Source organism: Nycticebus coucang, chromosome 4, assembly GCF_027406575.1.
Source record: "Nycticebus coucang isolate mNycCou1 chromosome 4, mNycCou1.pri, whole genome shotgun sequence".
Lineage (NCBI taxonomy): Eukaryota > Metazoa > Chordata > Mammalia > Primates > Lorisidae > Nycticebus > Nycticebus coucang.
Genome location: NC_069783.1, coordinates 38124119 through 38143024, shown reverse-complemented (window position 1 = coordinate 38143024; position 18906 = coordinate 38124119). Strand labels below are relative to the sequence as shown.

Sequence of the window (18906 nt, the reverse complement as noted above, 5' to 3'; positions counted from 1 at the left end):
CTTGGAAAACGGGAAATCCTGGGAAAACAGGGTAGGCCTAATTCTTGCTAAAGACACAGCAGGGCTCCTCCTTCAAGGACAATAGTGCGGAGGGATGAAGGACGGTGGAGGAGGGAATTAGGAGGGATGGATGAAAACCCATCATACTTCCAGATGAGGCTGCAGCCTCATCTGTCTGCTGACCGGCCATCTCGTGGCCTTGCGGGGCATCAATTTCCTCCAACTAAAAAATAATGCAGATGGATGAAATGATCACTTACAGCCCTAACCCCTGCGGTTCTAAACCACTCCAGATGCCGGATCAAGGAGGGTCCAGGGAGTTGACCCGGCTGACCCGCCCCTCCGCCCTCGGAACCCCCCCACCTCCACCCCTAGCTCTGCACCCGCGCGCCCGCGCGCCCGCGGTCACGTGACCCCAGAGCCGCGGGGCCGCGCCCGAGCCGCCATGTCGGCGCCGCCGCCGCGAGAGCGCAGTCCCCGGCCTGGCGCCGGCGCCCGGTTCTTCTGCACTGCGGGCCGTGGCCTGGAGCCCTTCCTGATGCGCGAGGTGCGGGCGCGGCTGGCAGCCACGGAGGTGAGTGGCCGGGCCGCGGGCCGGGGAGGACGGCGGACTCGGGAGCGCGGGTCCCTTTTTCCCCCCGCTCGTCAGTCCTGTCACCGCGCACTGCCAAGGCTCAAGTTTTAAAAAGGGAAGCGTCGAGGCGGGGTGTTTCCTGGATTTGCTGAGATTCTGACTAGCGCCGGTGATCAGACCTGTCGGAGTTAAACCGTGTCCTGCGGTCCTTTGAAGGCAAACCTGAGCTTGAAGTTCAGTCGCCTGACTCTAACTTCCTTGACAGCGACGGTCTTCCCCTCAGGGTTGTGGTGAGGATTAATGATACAGAGTATGCAAGGCGCACTTGACAGGGAGGGAACAGTAGCAAAAAAGGGAATACACGCTCGCAGGCCTCGCTGTTCCCTGTTGTTAATTTCTATGACATGAACACCGTTTTAAACGTCAATGTTGGTTTTAGTACTTGTGAGCTGGTTCCTTGAAAGCAGAGGAGAAAAGATGTAATAGAAAAAGTATCTTGATGGGGTACATATGAGTTTGTGCAGTGACAAGTGAGAATTATGAACAATGTCTGTCTTACCAGACCACCTGCCATTTGTGTTTTTGGGGTCACAGAGTTTAATAGAGTGTGACTGTAGCTAATACAGAGTGTGAATATAGCTATATAAAAAAATCAGCAGTATGTAACAGTAATTGCTGACACTTATTAAGCATTTGATGTGTGTCAGGGACATGTTCTTAGGTCCTAACCTGATTTATTTTTTCAAAAAGAAAAAAGAAAAGTAAAACGGTTTTTATTTGTTGTAATTTTCACCAAAACCGAATGAGATGGGCGTTCCACATGTAACAGTTAAGGAAAATGAAGCGCAGGTAAGTCAAATAATTTATTCAAGTCATCCAACTAGAAAATTAATTAAATGCCAAGATTTGGGGATTTCCATATTCTGCTTCTGTATGTCTTAAGTGTAGATAGATATCCCTGGGAATGGAACCTGAACAAATAACCTCTCAAATTCCATGCCAGTTGTTCTAATATAAAGCGAACTCTCAAAGTTACAGCGTTCTGAGATAATAACAGCTAACATTTAATAAGCACTTAAAATGTAAGACACTTTGTGTACATGATTTAATCCTCAAATGACTTTTACCTCCATCTTACAAAGAAAGAAAGAGAAAGCTTATGGTAACTGGTAGAACTGGGACTTACAGCTCCATCTTTTAAGTTTGAAAGCCCCATGCACTTTACCACACAGCCAAATTGCAATGGGAAACTGTCCTGGACTGTAAGGTGTAGGTTATTTCTGGAACACCATGGTAAAGACTGTGTATGGGTTTCAGAATCAAAGACCTGTGTTCAAATATTCTATCTTCCTTTAATAGATTTCTAACTTTTGGCAAATTACTCAAATTTCTGAGCCTCACTTTCCTTGAATGTAGAAATGATAAATAGAAATAATAAAATATAAAATAGAAGTGATAAATATTTACTTTAAAGGATTAATACAATCCTTGAAACAAAGATAAATAGCACAGGTGCCTGGCAGATAGTCAGTACTCAGTGTTATGAGTGGGTGCACAGGACTGCTTATGACATTGTTGCAGAACTAATTATTAATTAGTTTTTAGTTAATTTAGATTTTAGTTAACATTCTAAAATCTGAATTTACAAAACAGATTAATCCAGAAGTGATTGTTTACTTTTAGAAAGTAATCATGCTATTTTAATCAGTGTTTTTTTAACTGTAATAAACATAAGAATCAGTGGGAGAGCTTTCTGGAAATGTGTCTTTCTGGGTCCCAGCTCCAAAAGGTTTTCTTTTCAGTAAGGCTGCTGCTAAGCCCATTTTAACATGAACACTTGCCCCCTCACAGGTAACTTTCATGTGGGTACTTCTTCCAACAGGCTGCTTGCCAAATTTCCTATGTACTCTTTTTAGCTCTTTATGATGGAGAATTTCTGACATATACAAAAGTATACAGAATAGTGTGATGAATCCTATGTATTCATTAACCAGCTGCAGCAAAGATCAACCCATGGTGAAATCTATACCATTGTACCTCTTTTTACTCCCCACCCATGTTGTTTTTAAGCAAATCACATAAACTATTTGATCTATATGTTTGCCTATGTATCTCTAAAATATAAGGACTTTTTAATAGCATTATATATGTACTATGACATAAAAGAGATAATACATATAAAGGATCCCAAAAATGTAAGCCACAATGCCGTTATCACATCTAAAAATAATTTTTCATCAAATATCTGGTCAGTGTTCAAATTTGAACTTGTCTCATGATGTCACTTTTGACATGTATTTCAATCAAGATTCAGGTAAGGCCCACACACTATTTAGATTTCCATTCCATTTTTCTTGCTTTCTTCTTGCAATTTGTATGTTAAAGAACCTGGGTTGTTAGTCCAACAGCTTCCTGTGACAATGGAAATGTTCTTCTATAACTCCCTTTAGAGCAGGAGTCAGCAAACATTTTCCACAGAAGGCCAGATATCAAATATTCAGGCTTTATGAATCACATATGGTTTCTGTTACATATTCTTCCTTGTTGTTTTTTTTTTACATACCTTAAAAAATGTGAAAGCTGTTCTAAGTTTACCAGGCCTCATGTTATGACCTCTGGTCAACATGTTATCCAAAGGGATGGAACCACTAGCCACAGTGGCTATTTACATTGCATAATTAAGATAAGAATCCCTAGCTCAGGTGCATTAGTTATGTTTCAGGTACTCAAAGCTGCACGCGCTGGCTTGGCACAGGCTGTAACACATTTCCATTCCCTTAGGAAGTTGTGGGTCAGCACTGATCAAGTTCCCCATCATCTGGATCTTGCCGATTGCATCTCCATGGTGTAGTTTTACTTGTTCCTCTATCCTCTGTGTTTCCTGCAATTGGAATCTTGTAAGTTACATCTAGAGCTTAGTCAGATTCAGACTTGATTCCCTCAAACAGTGGGACAAACTTCTTTATAGGTTCCTGGGTATTTTTAAATATTTACCTGTATACACACATATTTATTAGACTACTTTGAAGAAAGAAGTATACTGGGAAAAATTAAGCTTTACTTTATAACAATGTTTAATTAAATACTGTTATTTATTGTAAGATTAATAGGGGGAACAGTTATTTTAAGATAAAATTAAATGTTGTTAGAGGCCAGCTAACCAGGAAAGTCCTGTCAATTGATACATCAGTCTTTATAAACCCACATATAAAAGATTATCATGAACCCAAGTCCTAACTGGACCACTTATTTTTTTGCTTTTTAATGGTGTCAGGATGGTAGTGTGTAGTGGGATTGAGCTAAGCAGATAGTCAAGTTATTTCATAGTTATTTCTATTCAAAGGGATAATTGTATAAGTTTACCTTTTTCAAGATTTTCTGCCATGCCCTTTTAAAAAATTAAAACATTTTTGAATTCTGTCTTCTAAAATGAATCGAAACAAGCTCAAATGCCACCTTAACTCATCACTTAGCACTTTGAAATTAGTTCTGAAACTAAATGGCATCTATAGAATTAGAACTTTGATATCTCCTTGTATTACTATACATTTCTGCATAGATTTAAACTTTTAATCTTTGTGTTAAACTTGAATCCATGAATTTTAAGTGAAATGAAAAAATGCTAAGTGCTTAAGTATACTATCAGGTAATAGAGCTGTTTTTACATTAATAAAGGCTGTTATTTCATCTTTGGAGGTGTTAGACATAAAACCTGCTGGTTTTAGACACTTGATCATGATTTAATTCCAATTGGAAAAAAAACAGACAGTATATGCAAATAAACTTTCAAGGAACAAACGCTAACATAAAATATTCTAAAACACCACATTTCTCCCTAAGTAATGTAACTTAATATGACCAATGTAAGCAATAAACTGAAGGAAAAGGGAGGTAATGTCTTCAGCAGTTTTTGAAATCATAAGCACCAAAATTCATACTTTATGCTACTTTAAGATACACTATCTACACAAATGATAAAACCATTTCAGTACATTCACATGTATGATTATTTGATTCTTACAGTGACTTCTGTATTTTACAAATTAATAAACTACATTAAGTCCTCACTTAAGTCCTCATCAATAAATTCTTGAAAACTGACTTTAAAACAATTATTTACCCACCTAAATCCAGTTGGGGATTGTGGGTGGCCAAAGCCTGTCCCACAGCATTTTCTCTTCATAAAAAAGATCTTTCTACAATTAAGTAACTATAAATTAGATCACTGACTACTTAGGTTAAAATCACTGGCCTAGACGTTTATATCAGTGTACTTGTTTATAGGACTTGAAACTTATAACCATACATTTTCAGCAAAATATTTAGTTCAGTCCCCATAGAATCTTGGCAAGCCATGTCATGTCTGTTCGATTGGTCTGTGATGGCTTTAATATCAAATATATTGTATATGTCAGTTAATAGTCTGAATTTCTAAGAATTTACTTTTTAAAACTTTGTTATCAAGTTCAAAGGATTGTGAGGTATATACTTGAGTTTCAGGAAAATGCTACCTATATAATAAGAAAGAAATTGTAGACAATGTTAAGTTCTTTTTGTTGTTGTTCACTAACCCCATAAATATTGATTTCTAAACACCCTTCTCATTTCTCACTTCCTCCCAGAATGTCCTCTTTTGTTCATCTGTCTTGGTCAGCTGCATTACTGATACCTAGGCTATTTGGATTTTCATTGGAGCCAATCAGGATCTTCCTCAGCAGAGATTCTCATTCAACAATCTAGACTAGTAACCCAGAAATTACCATCTCAAGGGCTTAATTAGACCATGTCAGGTCTGAAACAAACTAAAAATCTCTTGGGTTCAAGTTCCCACGAATGGTAGTGGCCTAAACACATAGGATACCCCAAATTCCCTGGTATCTTAGTACTAGGAGAACCATTTTAGTCATCCCTTGACACTGTTAAAAAGAGAATTCCAAGGCAATCCACTTCCATTCCAAACTTAAGGGACTGGGTTGACTCCAGAAGGTTTCAGATTCCATTGGCACTGGGTGCCATTTGTCACACCACTTTGTTTCCTTCATTTTCCTTTCTTGCCTGATTTTCATCACATATCCATCTTGTCTGCAAAGCCTGTTTCTGTTTGATACATCCATCTCACTTCTATGCATTATCCAGTTCCTACAGCCAAGTGTCTCATCATTTCTATCCCAGTAACCTATTTCTCCCTTTAGCATCACATTCCACACTCAAGTCTTTTATGCCTCTTCCAAACTGATTTTTTCTGCCAGCTAATTCAGTGCTGTCACCGTTTTCATCAATGAGTAACCATTGCCTCTGTCATATTCAAAATTTCGTGACCATTTATCAAGCTGGTCTAGACTATACCGTCCGTCCATCTGACACGGTCAGTCAGAATAAGACAGCAGACGTTGCACGGTTTGCTTCAGCCAGGTTTTCACGCCCACTTCTTACATCCCCTTGTTGTTTGGTTAGAGTCTTCTCTTCCCAGATCTCACAGGATTCTTCCTCCAATCTTTCAGCAACGTTGGCTTTCATATTCAGGGCTACTGATTGTACCTGCGGCTTGTCAGTAGATTATAGTATTAAAGCTTTAGTTTTCTTTGGGTTTAATTCAAGTTATTATCTTATAAATTTTACATTTTAATTTGAATGTCAGCATATGTCTATTGCAATATTATTCAGGATAAATGCTTCACGCTTCCTGGTACATGTTTAGTCAATACCCACCCTAGTCTAGATACCTAATTTGTGCTATGCATCATATCTTTCTTTTGCCTACTTTTAAATAATGAGGGAGGTTCCGTAATAATTACTGAGTGTTTTGTGTTCTAGCTTTCTAGTGTATATGTATATGTGTGTACTTTACAAGACGTAGCATAACATAAGAAAACTATTATCCTGGTTACTGACTATGTAACCTTATATAAATTATTTAACGTATCTAATCCTCAGTTTCCAAATATATAAAACAAGAGTGATAAAATTGGGAAAAATATTTATTCGGACTGCCTGGTACAATGCTGACTAACAAGAGATGCTTCAGAAATGGTCATTTTCATTGTGAATCTAAATTTTCATTGTGTCTTAACTGATAAAGGGAAAAAACACAGTTTTCACTGACACTGGGCTACAGTAAAATCTGTCTTGTTATCTCTAGGTTGAATATACTTCAGGCAAGGTTTTTTTCACCACTTGTTCTGACTTGAATGTGCTGAAGAAATTAAAATCAGCAGAAAGACTATTTTTGCTTATTAAAAAGGAATTTCCACTTACTGTTTCTTCTGTAAGTAAAGGTATGAGGTATGCCTGTTGCACATGATCTTATGCTCAACTGTTCTGCTTGATACATACAGCAATTTCATATTTTTAAGATTCAGTGATATGTGTGGGATCATTAATTATGTATTTTCTGTATTTCCTGAATATCCTCACCTAATTGAAGTAGAATTTGTCTCTTTGCAACCTGCTGCCTTTCTTAACGAGTTTTTAGTGTCCTAAAGCACACTTCCTTGAGAATAGAATCAGCCACCTTCTGTAAGGATATATATGGTCAGTTGCACTTATTTCAATTTAGAAACATGTAATAACCCCAAAATACATTATTTTAATAGTAAACTAGTGCAGACTTTTACCTTATAAATTTTAACTGAGTGATAGAATTGGAAAAATAGTACATAGTATAATTTTCTATTTCTGGGAACTTAGATTTTTTAATAAACTTACACCCATACTTATACTCATTTATTAAGCATTAGAACTAAAGTGGGCTTAAGAGATTTCTTGTCCATTCCCTAGTTTTATAACTATGTTGCTGAAATAACTTAAGGATCTTGTTAAAAGCAGCCTTAAGCTTGGGTTTGATTGCTTAATGTGTACAGAGGATCGTGTGAATTGTATAGGTTATAAAAACCTATTTCAAGAAAGATTCAAATAGCATAAAATCAAGAACAAGCATAAAAAATTGTTTTAAAAGAAATCCCAAGCTGTTATACTCTGAGGTCAATGTGTTACAATTCCTCCCAGTATTCTACACACTTCTTTAAGAAACTAGAGTAATAATTTTTGGATCATCATGGTGGCCCTTCTTAATCAAGAAAAGATTAAATTTTGTGAGCATGCTGGCAGTTACTAAGTTATAAGTGGGTTGTGTATCTGAATTTTAGGATTTCTTTCCCTTTTTTTTTTGAGACACAGGGTAGCTCTGTCACTGAGACTGAAGTGCTGGAGTGCAGTGGTATCACCACAGCTCACTGCAATCTTAAACTCCTGGGCTCAAGCAATCCTCCTACTTCAGCCTCCTGTGTAGCTGAGACCACAGGCATGCATCATCACATCCAGCTAATCTTTTATTTTCATTTTTTTAGAGACAGGATCTTGCTATGTTACCCAGGCTGGTCTCAAATATCTGGCCTCAAATAATCTTTCTACCCCAGCCTCCCAAAATGCTGAGATTATAGGCACAAGCCAGTGCACCTGGCTCCTGTTCTTTTTTCTTTAAAGTTAATTTTTATAGGCACGGTCGCCATCATTTCAAAGATTGATATGCACTTTAGGAATATGCACCTATTGAAGAGATTCATATAGGACAAATGACATAGTAATTCTACAAGAACTTTAACATAATTTAAATACTGTATATGCAATATAAGAATTAACTTTTTCTGTATACTATTCTTATGATAAATGGAAAAGAAATTCCAAATGAAAATGAAGTTATATAGCAACTTAACAGAGCTAATTTTAAATAAAGGTAATGGAATTTGGAAATGATGAATGTAGTAAGTGGTCTTTGTCTTTAAAGCTTCAACATAGGATAAACTAAAGATTTTACTTATTTAGGAAAAATATTTAATGAAATGCAAAGATTTATAAATGATGACCCAGAATGTTGGTTGAATGCCATTTCAATTTGGAAAAATCTTCTTGAACTTGATGCAAAAAAGGAAGAATTTCCTCAAAACGAGGCTAAGCCACTAAAAAGAAAAACAGGAGAAAATGAAATGATCGCTGCTAAAAAATTAAAAATAGAACAAATGCAAGAGAAAGAAGAGAATAGGAAATGCCAGCTGGAAAAACAAATAAAAGGAGGAACTCTAGAGCAAAGAGATTTTATCACTAAAAGAGAAAATTTTCAAGAAGAGGAATTTCAGAAAGATACAGAGAAAGCAACGGTAACTCATGACCAGAACAACTTGACTTTCAGAGTTTCTTGTCGCTGCAGTGGAACTGTTGGAAAGACATTCACTGCCCAGGTATGCTTCCCTCTCAACGTGGGGTCCTGTTTTTAAAAAAAATTACTCTTTTGATTTAAAATAAGGTGCAAACCTTCAACAGAACCGATAACTTAGTCTAGACAGACAAGAACGCATTTTCCTTTTTTATTTGACATCAGATGCTTAAGAGGAATGGAATGCCATTCCATGTAGTGACTTTCTTTTACTTTCTGCTGAAAGTTTCCTTAAACTCATAGATGATGTTGTTTTCATTTGGAAATCCTGATTTCATAATCTTTGACTTCAGCGGTTTCTCTCCAGTTCAGTTCTGTGCTTAACGAGTGGCCACCCTGCTCCAGAGTAGCCACCATGCTCCAGGCCTGTATGTGAGATTGTCATTGGCACCTCGGCTACAGATACACAAAAATATGCGTGAGGTCCCAGCACTCCAGGGAAGAGAGAATGTTACACACAGTTAGGGGCAGGGCAGGTAAAAGGCAGCCTTACCGCCTTGATAGAAAATGCTTCAGTGTAATATTTTAAGGTCAGAACCCTAAATTACTATCAGATAGTCTGATTTCAATTTCCTATAAGTTACTCTGTTAGTTTTTGCTTATGTGAAAACTTGAAATTTTTTATTTTTACTCTTCTTATCTTTTAACCTGCTACTTTTCCAGGAGGTAGGAAAAGTAATTGGAATTGCTCTTATGAAACAGTTTGGATGGAAAGCAGATTTGAGAAATCCAAATTTAGAGGTAATGAATATTTGTTTTATTTCATATACTTGTAACCTAGTCTTTAAAGACAGTGCCCTCTATTCTTATTTGCTTTTCAGTTTTACTTTACAGTTTTCAAAAGCATGTCTACACAGGTCCCGCAGTTGATTTTCTCCTTAGCACTAGAATAGTATGGATAATTTTGCTAGTAGTTTTCACTGTGAAAACATCTTAGCCAAACTCCAAAAACAAGAACGTTTGGAATGGAGTTGTTTGGTCACAGTAGAAGAAAAACATATTTATTGTGAGGTTGGTAGCAGAGATGCTCTCTACAATCTCTATAAACCATATAAATCTCTTTAATGAGAAATTCTAGCTACTGTTAAAAAAGAAAAAGAGTAACAGTAAAATAAGGCCTACACAAAATTGAATAGTATGTTAATAGTGGTTATGTGAAGGTTGTAGGATTATAGGCTTTTTTCCTATATTTACAAAATTAATTTAATAAGGTTACACTATTTTTTTTTTCTTTTTGAGACAGTCTTACTTTGTTGCCCTTGGAAGAGTGTTATGGCATCATAGCTCACAGCAACTTCAAACTCTTGGGCTCAGCCTCCCAAGTAGCTGGGACTACAGGCACCTGTCACAATGCCTGACTATTTTTATTTATTTTTTTTATTAAATCATAGCTGTGTACATTGATATGATCATGGGGCATCATTCACTAGCTTCACAGACCGTTTGACACACTTTCATCACACTGGTTAACATAGCCTTCCTGGAATTCTCTCAGTTACTGTGCCAAGACACTTACATTCCACATTTACCAAGTTTCACATATACCCTTGTAAGATGCACCGCTGGTGTAATCCCACCAATCCCCTTCCCTCTACCCACCTCCCCACTCCCTCCCCTCCCTTTCCCCCTTTCCCCTATTCTTAGGTTGTAACTGGGTTATAGCTTTCATGTGAAAACCCTAATTAGTTTCATAGTAGGGCTGAGTACATTGGGTACTTTTTCTTCCATTCTTGAGATACTTTACTAAGAAGAATATGTTCCCGCTCCATCCATGTAAACATGAAAGAGGTAAAGTCTCCATCTTTCTTTAAGGCTGCATAATATTCCATGGTATACATATACCACAATTTATTAATCCATACGTGGATCGATGGGCACTTGGGCTTTTTCCATGACTTAGCAATGGGGATCTTGCTCAGGCTGGTTTCAAACTCCTGAGCTCAGTAGATTCACCTGTTTCGGCCTTCCAGCGTGCTAGGATTACAGGTGGATATACCATTTTTGATTGAAGAATTAAATTGGCCAAATGGAGTCAGTCCAGATAATTTTTTTCTCTATGAAAATTTATCAATATGGGAATAATTGTACTAAAAATAATTTGGGGGTAAAAGACCTGGGGATTAAATGTTCTTGAGTGTCAGAACAATGGAATATTTTATAAACCTTATCAGACTAGAAAAGTAAGGAAGATTCTAACTTGTAAAATTTTATGAGCTACAAATTACATGAGACGTTTAAATCCTCTTCATGGCCTAGTGGGAAAAAGGAAACAAAGAAAGGAAAAACCTCACCTATAGATAAAAGAGAGACAAAGGTTGCCCTAACTACCTTCCACATAATCTCTGGCCTAAAGACAGTTTCTCATACCCTGAAAGCATCTGTAGCTTGTGATACCCCTGTGTGGCCTTGAGTCTTGATTGAGGTTAGAATTAGGGTGGATTTAGGAGATCTTCTCTAACCCCAAATGCTGAAAAGTCTGATCCAGTTATGATAGTTTAAAGAATCTCTGGACAGAAAGTTGATCTTGAGTTCTTTATAGCATGATTCTCTGTACAACTTATATCCCAAATTTAGAATTGCCTTAGAATTTTTCTGTGAAATGTTCTTAAGATTTAACTTGCCTCTGCTTAAGAAAAAAGATTATGGAACATTTTTCTAGGTAAGACAAATAAGGCTTTGGAATTTCTTATTAAAATATAGGTCATAAAAGTTCAAAATAAAAATTTTCAAATTGTCAGTACTTTAGTAATGCAGCTTCTTACTCCATTCTAACTCCGGTGTTTGTTTTTCAGGTCTTTATACATCTGAATGACATTTACTCTGTGGCGGGGATTCCTGTGTTCAGGTAGATACTGTATTCTGAGCTTTAGGTTTGTCCCCTAGGAGAGTTTGGAAAATTAAAAACCTTATGCTTTTTATTTATAGTATGAAACACTGATGTAGCAGAGGAGGCTAAGGGCAAAGCATCTGAGTTCTTTCTCTGCTTAAGCCAGTAAAGTGTTTCCATGGAGCTTAGGAGATACGAGTTGAACTGACCAGTTAGAGCTGTGAAATAATAGATCACAGTGATTACAGTATTAATACTGAAAATTGTATCTTATATTTCTATTAGACATACAGGCCTAGGTTTAAGTTGGAACTTTTAGTCTATTGACATCTTAGAGTTTTAATTAATATAGAAAATATGGCACAATTTTTTAAATTCAGTTTGAATGAATTTAAATGAAGTCTCCAGACTTCATTGCATTATTCTTTTATTGCTGTGAGGTTATTACTAGTTTTTAAAATCTTCAGGCATCTCCCTAGTCATGCAGAGTACTAAATAATAAATGTGTATGATTTGTTTCTTTATTCAGAAATATTTATTAAACTCTCATTGATGAGTACTTTTTCTAGATGCTTTGGGGACAAAGAGCTAGTTGAATGAAAATAGTGATTTCCAGTTTTGTGGGAGCATTTAAATATTATTGTCATCTTCTGAACATTTTATATGTATAATCCTGCTTATATAATACCAAGTTGTTTAGAAACCCTTTTTCTAGGTGATTCTAGGCATGGAATGTTTTAAAGATCATAAAAGTCCTATGGGAATACCACCTTTATTAAGCTCACATTTATGTATGTAAGCCTAAATCAGGATATTTTTTAAAATGCTTAAGATTATTATAAAAGCTTTTATCTAATGGTGAGCTATCCTAGCTTATTAGCACAGTGCCGCAATGCTAAGGGCATTATAGGCATCCGAGAAATGTCGAACAATTGATTTCTTATTGTGTACTACTTATATGGTAGGCTGTACTGGCATCCAGGTTACAAAGATAGGAGCTTTGTAAAAGTTCTTGTTGCCATAACAATACTTTGACCCCACCAAAAAGGTGAGCCTAAGTGTCTAGAAAGTTTACACAGAACATCTCATCCCTAGCATAGTGCTAATATATTTAAATTCTTAGCACCAATAAAAAGAACTGATTTTTAAATTTTTCTTACATATAAAAATGCTAGATTTTGAGTTGTTTTATTTAACAAATATATATACCTTAGATTTTTTAAAGATGTTAAGCTTTGCTATTTAAAATCATTGAATCCTTACTAATAAAACTCAAGAAGTAATGCTTTGGCATCTCAAATAATAATTGATAATATACCTAAAAGTTTACAAATATATATCTGAAAATCAAGACTTAAACTTTGAATGAACAGTGGTTGAAAATAATGTTATAGTAGATGATCTGTGATTAATCAGTTTGACTGCCTCAATCTCTGTGTACACGTCAGTGAAGAATAATAATTGGCTGGGATATGAATAAAGGGAGCCAGGAAGACTTGAAGAGCAGATAGCACTGGACAAGAGAAGTGGCAGTGGACATGAGGAACTGCACACCATCAACAGAAAAAAGTCAGAATTGATGACGTTAGCACATAAAGTTTGAAGGTCACATAAAATCTGGTATCTTAGTAGTTCCTAAAGACTGTGTTGGTATTAGAGCTCTGCTGTCTTTAAAGACCATGTGGATGTCAACACCACATGGCACTGTGTATAGCTATGCCACACCGTACACGGCACCTGGCGGAATGTAGCACAGAGGATAGAAATTGCAGACTTGAATTCTACCTTTTCCACAAATTGACTATGCAAGTTTGGGCAAATTATCATAGTTCTATGCTATCAAATCAGGAAAATAATAATACCTACTGTATATTTTTATGGTTGGGATTAAATGAGATAGCCCATGTAAAATACTTGGTACTATTTCTAGGATACAGTTAGTGCTGAATTCATTTCAGTTGTTTTATTTTTAAAATAGTTTAACAACTAATAAATTCAATTACTCTTAGTTAAAACATCTATTGTATACTTACTATATGCTAAGCATTGTGCTAGACACCCAGCATTCAAAGATGAATAAGGTGGGTACTAAGTTCAAGGAATTCAGTCTAGTGGTAGAATAGATGTGATCAATGCTGGACTAGAGTTAAGAAAGAGGGCTTAATTCTTTTACAGGACAAGTGAGCAAGAGAACTTAAAGGAGTGTCCCTTAAGAGGATGTTTGACAGTAATCAAAAGCAAGGTTCTGCCAACCAGACAAGAGGAAGGAGAGGATCGTGCAGGCAGGGAATAACTTGTGTAAAGGCACACGAGGAAGCTTGATTTATGTGAGGGATGGCAGAAGTTTCAGTGTAGATGGGACAGAGAAAGCATAGGGAGAATGGTAGAAAAGTAGCCTGAACAACCAGAAATAAGTCGTGAGGTGTCTTGTGAACCTGATAAACAGTGTGGATTTTATTCTAGACATAGTAAGAATTTGAAGCAGAAGAATTATAATTAGATTGGTGATTTTTAAAAATTGCCAAGGAAATTATATTTTAAAATGAAAGAGAAATAAAAAGCAGAGAGTTTAAGTTCTTGTTAGTAAACTAAGCCAAAATCATGGGTAATAAAGGTAGCTGTAAATTAAAGTTAAGGAAGGCTGGAATATCTGGTTTCTGACTGGGCAACTAGTAGATACTAATGTTAGTCACTGAGGCACAAAATGTAGGGACAGGAAAAGTGTATTCAGTGAAAAAAATGTCCAAGTAGATATTTAAAGTTGCAGATCTGGAGCTCAAGTCTACACTGAAGATGTAGGTTACAGTATCCAATATATGGCTAGTCAGTGGCATAAGCAAATGAAGAGATGTATCAAGATTTGAAATCCTGGGAAAGGAGAGTATGTTCAGTTTATACCTTTTGACTTTGCACTACTTGAAGTCCAGATAAAAATGCCAAGGTGCATATTTGAAGATAAAGATCTCAGGTTCAGGTGACAGCTTGGTGAGAAATATAGATTAGCATGTCTTTGCCTTGGTAATAGATGGTATATAAGAGAAAACAGAGCATAAATGCATGTATGCAGAGAAGATCAAAAACCACATTTATTTTTATACTATGTGAATGCCAGCTAAAATCTAATTTAAAAGATTAGCCAGGTGCTATGAAATTAGGACATTGTTTTTATTTTCAAGGAGTTTATTTCTGAACACTGTCTCCTCAAATTAATTTTATTATTCTGATATCATGAAGCCTTTTTCTTGCTGTAATAGCAGATCACTTTTGCCCAGGTTTAAGCAAAGTAAGAACATGTTCATTTTTGTCGCATATTAATAGAAGTAGCTGCCATAAAATAACATTTCTATTAGTAAAAATGTATACCTAATTTTTGAAACTTTCAAAGGTTCCACATAAATCCCTGCTACATAGAATAGCACTTTATTGTGCTGTTTGCCCATATGTATGGGCAAAAATAGTGTTCTATATTGCATCTACTTTTTTTGATAGCTGGAATACAAACTTACATGTTTTATAGCAAGATAATTGCGAAGTTTAACCTGTCGAAGTAAAATTCATTGACTAGAACATTTAAGCCTTTCTGTCTGCCGGTTCACATCCCTGATTCCAAGTGTATGGATATAGTACTATAATATTTACAATGTAAATTGTTATTTCCTGAAAAAAAAACTTTATTTAAATACCAAACTCCCTTATATTTACGATGCAAAACTTCCTCATTGTAACAGTATGTATACAATTGTACTTCAATTCGATTAATAAAATGGAATTAGGAATTCGAGGAGAAATTCAAAAGTTGTCTCAAGAATTTAACGAATTTAAAGACAAAACCACCAAAGACTTAGACACACTGAAGCAAGAATTTACATCCTTCAAAGATATGAAAAATACACTAGAATCCCTTAGCAACAGAATGGAGCAAGCAGAAGAAAGGATTTCTGACATTGAAGATAAAGTCTTCGAACGCTCCCAATCTCTCAAAGAGGAAGAGAAATGGAGAGCAAAAACGGATCACTCAGAGAACTCTCAGATAATTCAAAGAAAAGCAATATACGAATAATTGGGATTTCGGAGAACGATGAAGTGGCCTCAAAGGGCACAGAGGCCCTTCTGCATGAAATTATGAAAGAAAATTTTCCAGACATGCCTAGAGAATCTGAAATTCAGATAGCAGACAGCTTCAGAACCCCAGCACGATTCAACCCCAATAAGTCATCCCCCAGGCATATCATAATTAGCTTCACTAAAGTTAATATGAAAGAGAAGATTCTCAAAGCAGCCCGGAGAAAGAAAACCATTACGTACAAAGGAAAGAATATTAGAATAACTGCAGATCTCTCTGCTGAAACTTTTCAAGCCAGAAGAGGGTGGTCATCGACTTTTAATCTCCTAAAGCAAAATAACTTTCAACACAGGATCTTGTATCCAGCTAAACTGAGTTTCATTTATGATGGAGAAATTAAATACTTCAATGACATTTATATGTTGAAAAAATATATCAACATTTATATGTTGAAAAAAATTGCCATAAGTAAACCAGCTCTTCAGGATATTCTCAGACCTATTCTCCACAATGACCAACCCAATCCTATACCACAAAAGTAAACACACTCAGAAACTTCGGATCAAACTCCAACTTCCACAATGGCGAAAGGATTAAAAATGTCCACTGGACCTTTGAAAAACTCGATACCCAAAATTCCACAAGACTTATCAATACTCTCCATTAATGTGAATGGCTTAAACTGTCCTCTAAAGAGGCATAGGTTAGCTGACTGGATACAAAAACTCAAGCCAGATATTTGTTGCATACAAGAGTCACACCTTAACTTAAAAGACAAATACAGACTCAGGGTGAAAGGATGGTCATCCATATTTCAGGCAAATGGTAATCAGAAAAAAGCAGGTGTTGCAATTTTATTTGCAGATACAGTAGGCTTTAAACCATCAAAAGTAAGGAAGGACAAGAATGGTTACTTATATTTGTTAAGGGTAATACTCAATATGATGAGATCTCAATTATTAATATCTATGCACCCAATCAGAATGCACCTCAATTTATAAGAGAAACTCTAACAGACATGAGTAACTTGATTTCCTCCAGCTCCATAATCGTCAGAGATTTCAACACTCCTTTGGCAGTGTTGGTTCGATCCTCCAGCAAGAAGCTGAGCAAAGAAATCTTAGATTTAAACCTAACCATCCAATATTTAGATTTAGCAGACATCTACAGAACATTTCATCCCAACAAAACTGAATACACATACTTCTCATCAATCCACGGAACTTACTCCAAAATTGATCACATTTTAGGTCACAAGTCTAACCTCAGTAAATTTAAAGGAATAGAAATTATTCCTTGCATCTTCTCAGACCACCATGGAATAAAACTTGAATTGAGTAAGAACAGGAATATGCATACCCATACAAAAACATGGAAGTTAAATAACCTTATGCTGAATGATAGCTGGGTCAGAGATGAGATTAAGAAAGAAATCGCCAATTTTTTGGAACAAAACGACAATGAAGACACAAACTATCAGAACCTCTGGGACACTGCAAAGGCAGTTCTAAGAGGGAAATTTATAGCACTGCAAGCCTTCCTCAAGAGAACGGAAAGAGAGGAAGTTAACAACTTAATGGGACATCTCACGCAACTGGAAAAGGAAGAACATTCCAACCCCAAACCCAGTAGAAGAAAAGAAATAGCCAAAATTAGAGCAGAATTAAATGAAATTGAAAACAAAAGAATAATACAACAGATCAATAAATCAAAAAGCTGGTTTTTTGAAAAGGTCAATAAAATAGATAAACCTCTGGCCAACCTAATCAGGAAAAAAAGAGTAAAATCTCTAATATCATCAATCAGAAACAACAAAGATGAAATAACCACAGACTCATCAGAAATCCAAAAAATCCTTAATGAATATTACAAGAAACTTTATTCTCAGAAATATGAAAATCTGAAGGAAATAGACTGATACTTGGAAGCGCGCCACCTTCCAAGACTTAACCAGAATCAAGTGGAAATGTTGAATAGACCCATATCAAGTTCAGAAATAGCATCGACTATACAAAACCTCCCTAAAAAGAAAAGCCCGGGACCAGATGGTTTCACGTCAGAATTCTACCAAACCTTTAAAGAGGAATTAGTACCTGTATTACTCAACCTGTTCCAAAATGTAGAAAAAGAAGGAAGACTACCCAACACGTTCTATGAAGCAAACATTACCCTGATCCCCAAACCAGGAAAAGACCCAACAAGAAAAGAAAATTATAGACCAATATCACTAATGAATATAGATGCAAAAATATTCAACAAGATCCTAACAAACAGAATCCAGCAACACATCAAACAAATTATACATCATGACCAAGTTGGTTTTATCCCAGGGTGTCAAGGCTGGTTCAATATACGTAAATCTATAAATGTAATTCAGCACATAAACAAAGTAAAAAACAAAGACCATATGATTCTCTCAATCAATGCAGAAAAGCTTTTGATAATATCCAGCATCCCTTCATGGATCAGAACACTCAAGAAAATTGGTCTAGAAGAGACTTTTCTTAAACTGATAGAGGCCATCTACAGCAAACCCACAGCCAATATCATATTGAATGGAGTTAAATTGGAATCATTTCCACTCAGATCAGGAACCAGACAAGGCTGCCCATTGTCTCCATTGCTTTTCAACATTGTAATGGAAGTTTTAGCCACTGCAATTAGGGAAGAAAAGGTGATCAAGGGTATCCATATAGGGTCAGAAGAGATCAAACTTTCGCTCTTCGCAGATGATATGATTGTGTATCTGGAAAACACTAGGGACTGTACTACAAAACTCCTAGAAGCGATCAAGGAATACAGCAGTGTCTCAGGTTACAAAATCAACATCCATAAATCGGTAGCCTTTATATACACCAACAACAGTCAAGTTGAAAAAGCAGTTAAAGACTCTATCCCATTCACAGTAGTGCCAAAGAAGATGAAATGTTTGGGAATTTACCTAACAAAAGATGTGAAAGATCTCTATAAAGAGAACTATGAAACTCTAAGAAAAGAAATAGCTGAAAATGTTAACAAATGGAAAAACATACCATGCTCATGGCTGGGAAGAATCAACATTATTAAAATGTCCATACTACCCAAAGCAATATATAATTTCAACGCACTCCCTATTAAAGCTCTGCTGCCATATTTTAAAGATCTTGAAAAAACAATACTTCATTTTATATGGAATCAGAAAAAACCTCGAATAGCCAAGACATTACTCAGAAATAAAAACAAAACGGGAGGAA

General features: G+C 36.2%; 1 protein-coding gene across 6 annotated transcripts in view; it reads left to right on the top strand.

Annotated features, from left to right (window-relative positions):
- The first annotated feature begins 425 nt into the window (after positions 1 to 425).
- THUMPD2 (THUMP domain containing 2) overlaps positions 426 to 18906 on the top strand; it is a 48134-nt gene continuing 29653 nt past the window's right edge. The window contains exons 1-5 of one of the 6 annotated variants that reach the window (XM_053589124.1): positions 426 to 574; positions 6714 to 6849; positions 8396 to 8808; positions 9447 to 9524; positions 11576 to 11628. In XM_053589124.1, the coding sequence (XP_053445099.1) occupies positions 446 to 574; positions 6714 to 6849; positions 8396 to 8808; positions 9447 to 9524; positions 11576 to 11628 (809 nt within the window). In that variant the 5' untranslated portion in view covers positions 426 to 445. Of the gene's footprint in view, positions 575 to 1120; positions 1424 to 3233; positions 3472 to 6713; positions 6857 to 8395; positions 8809 to 9446; positions 9525 to 11575; positions 11629 to 18906 lie in introns of those variants that run through there. The other 5 variants (XM_053589126.1, XM_053589125.1, XM_053589128.1 and 2 more) reach the window with 5 other exon arrangements.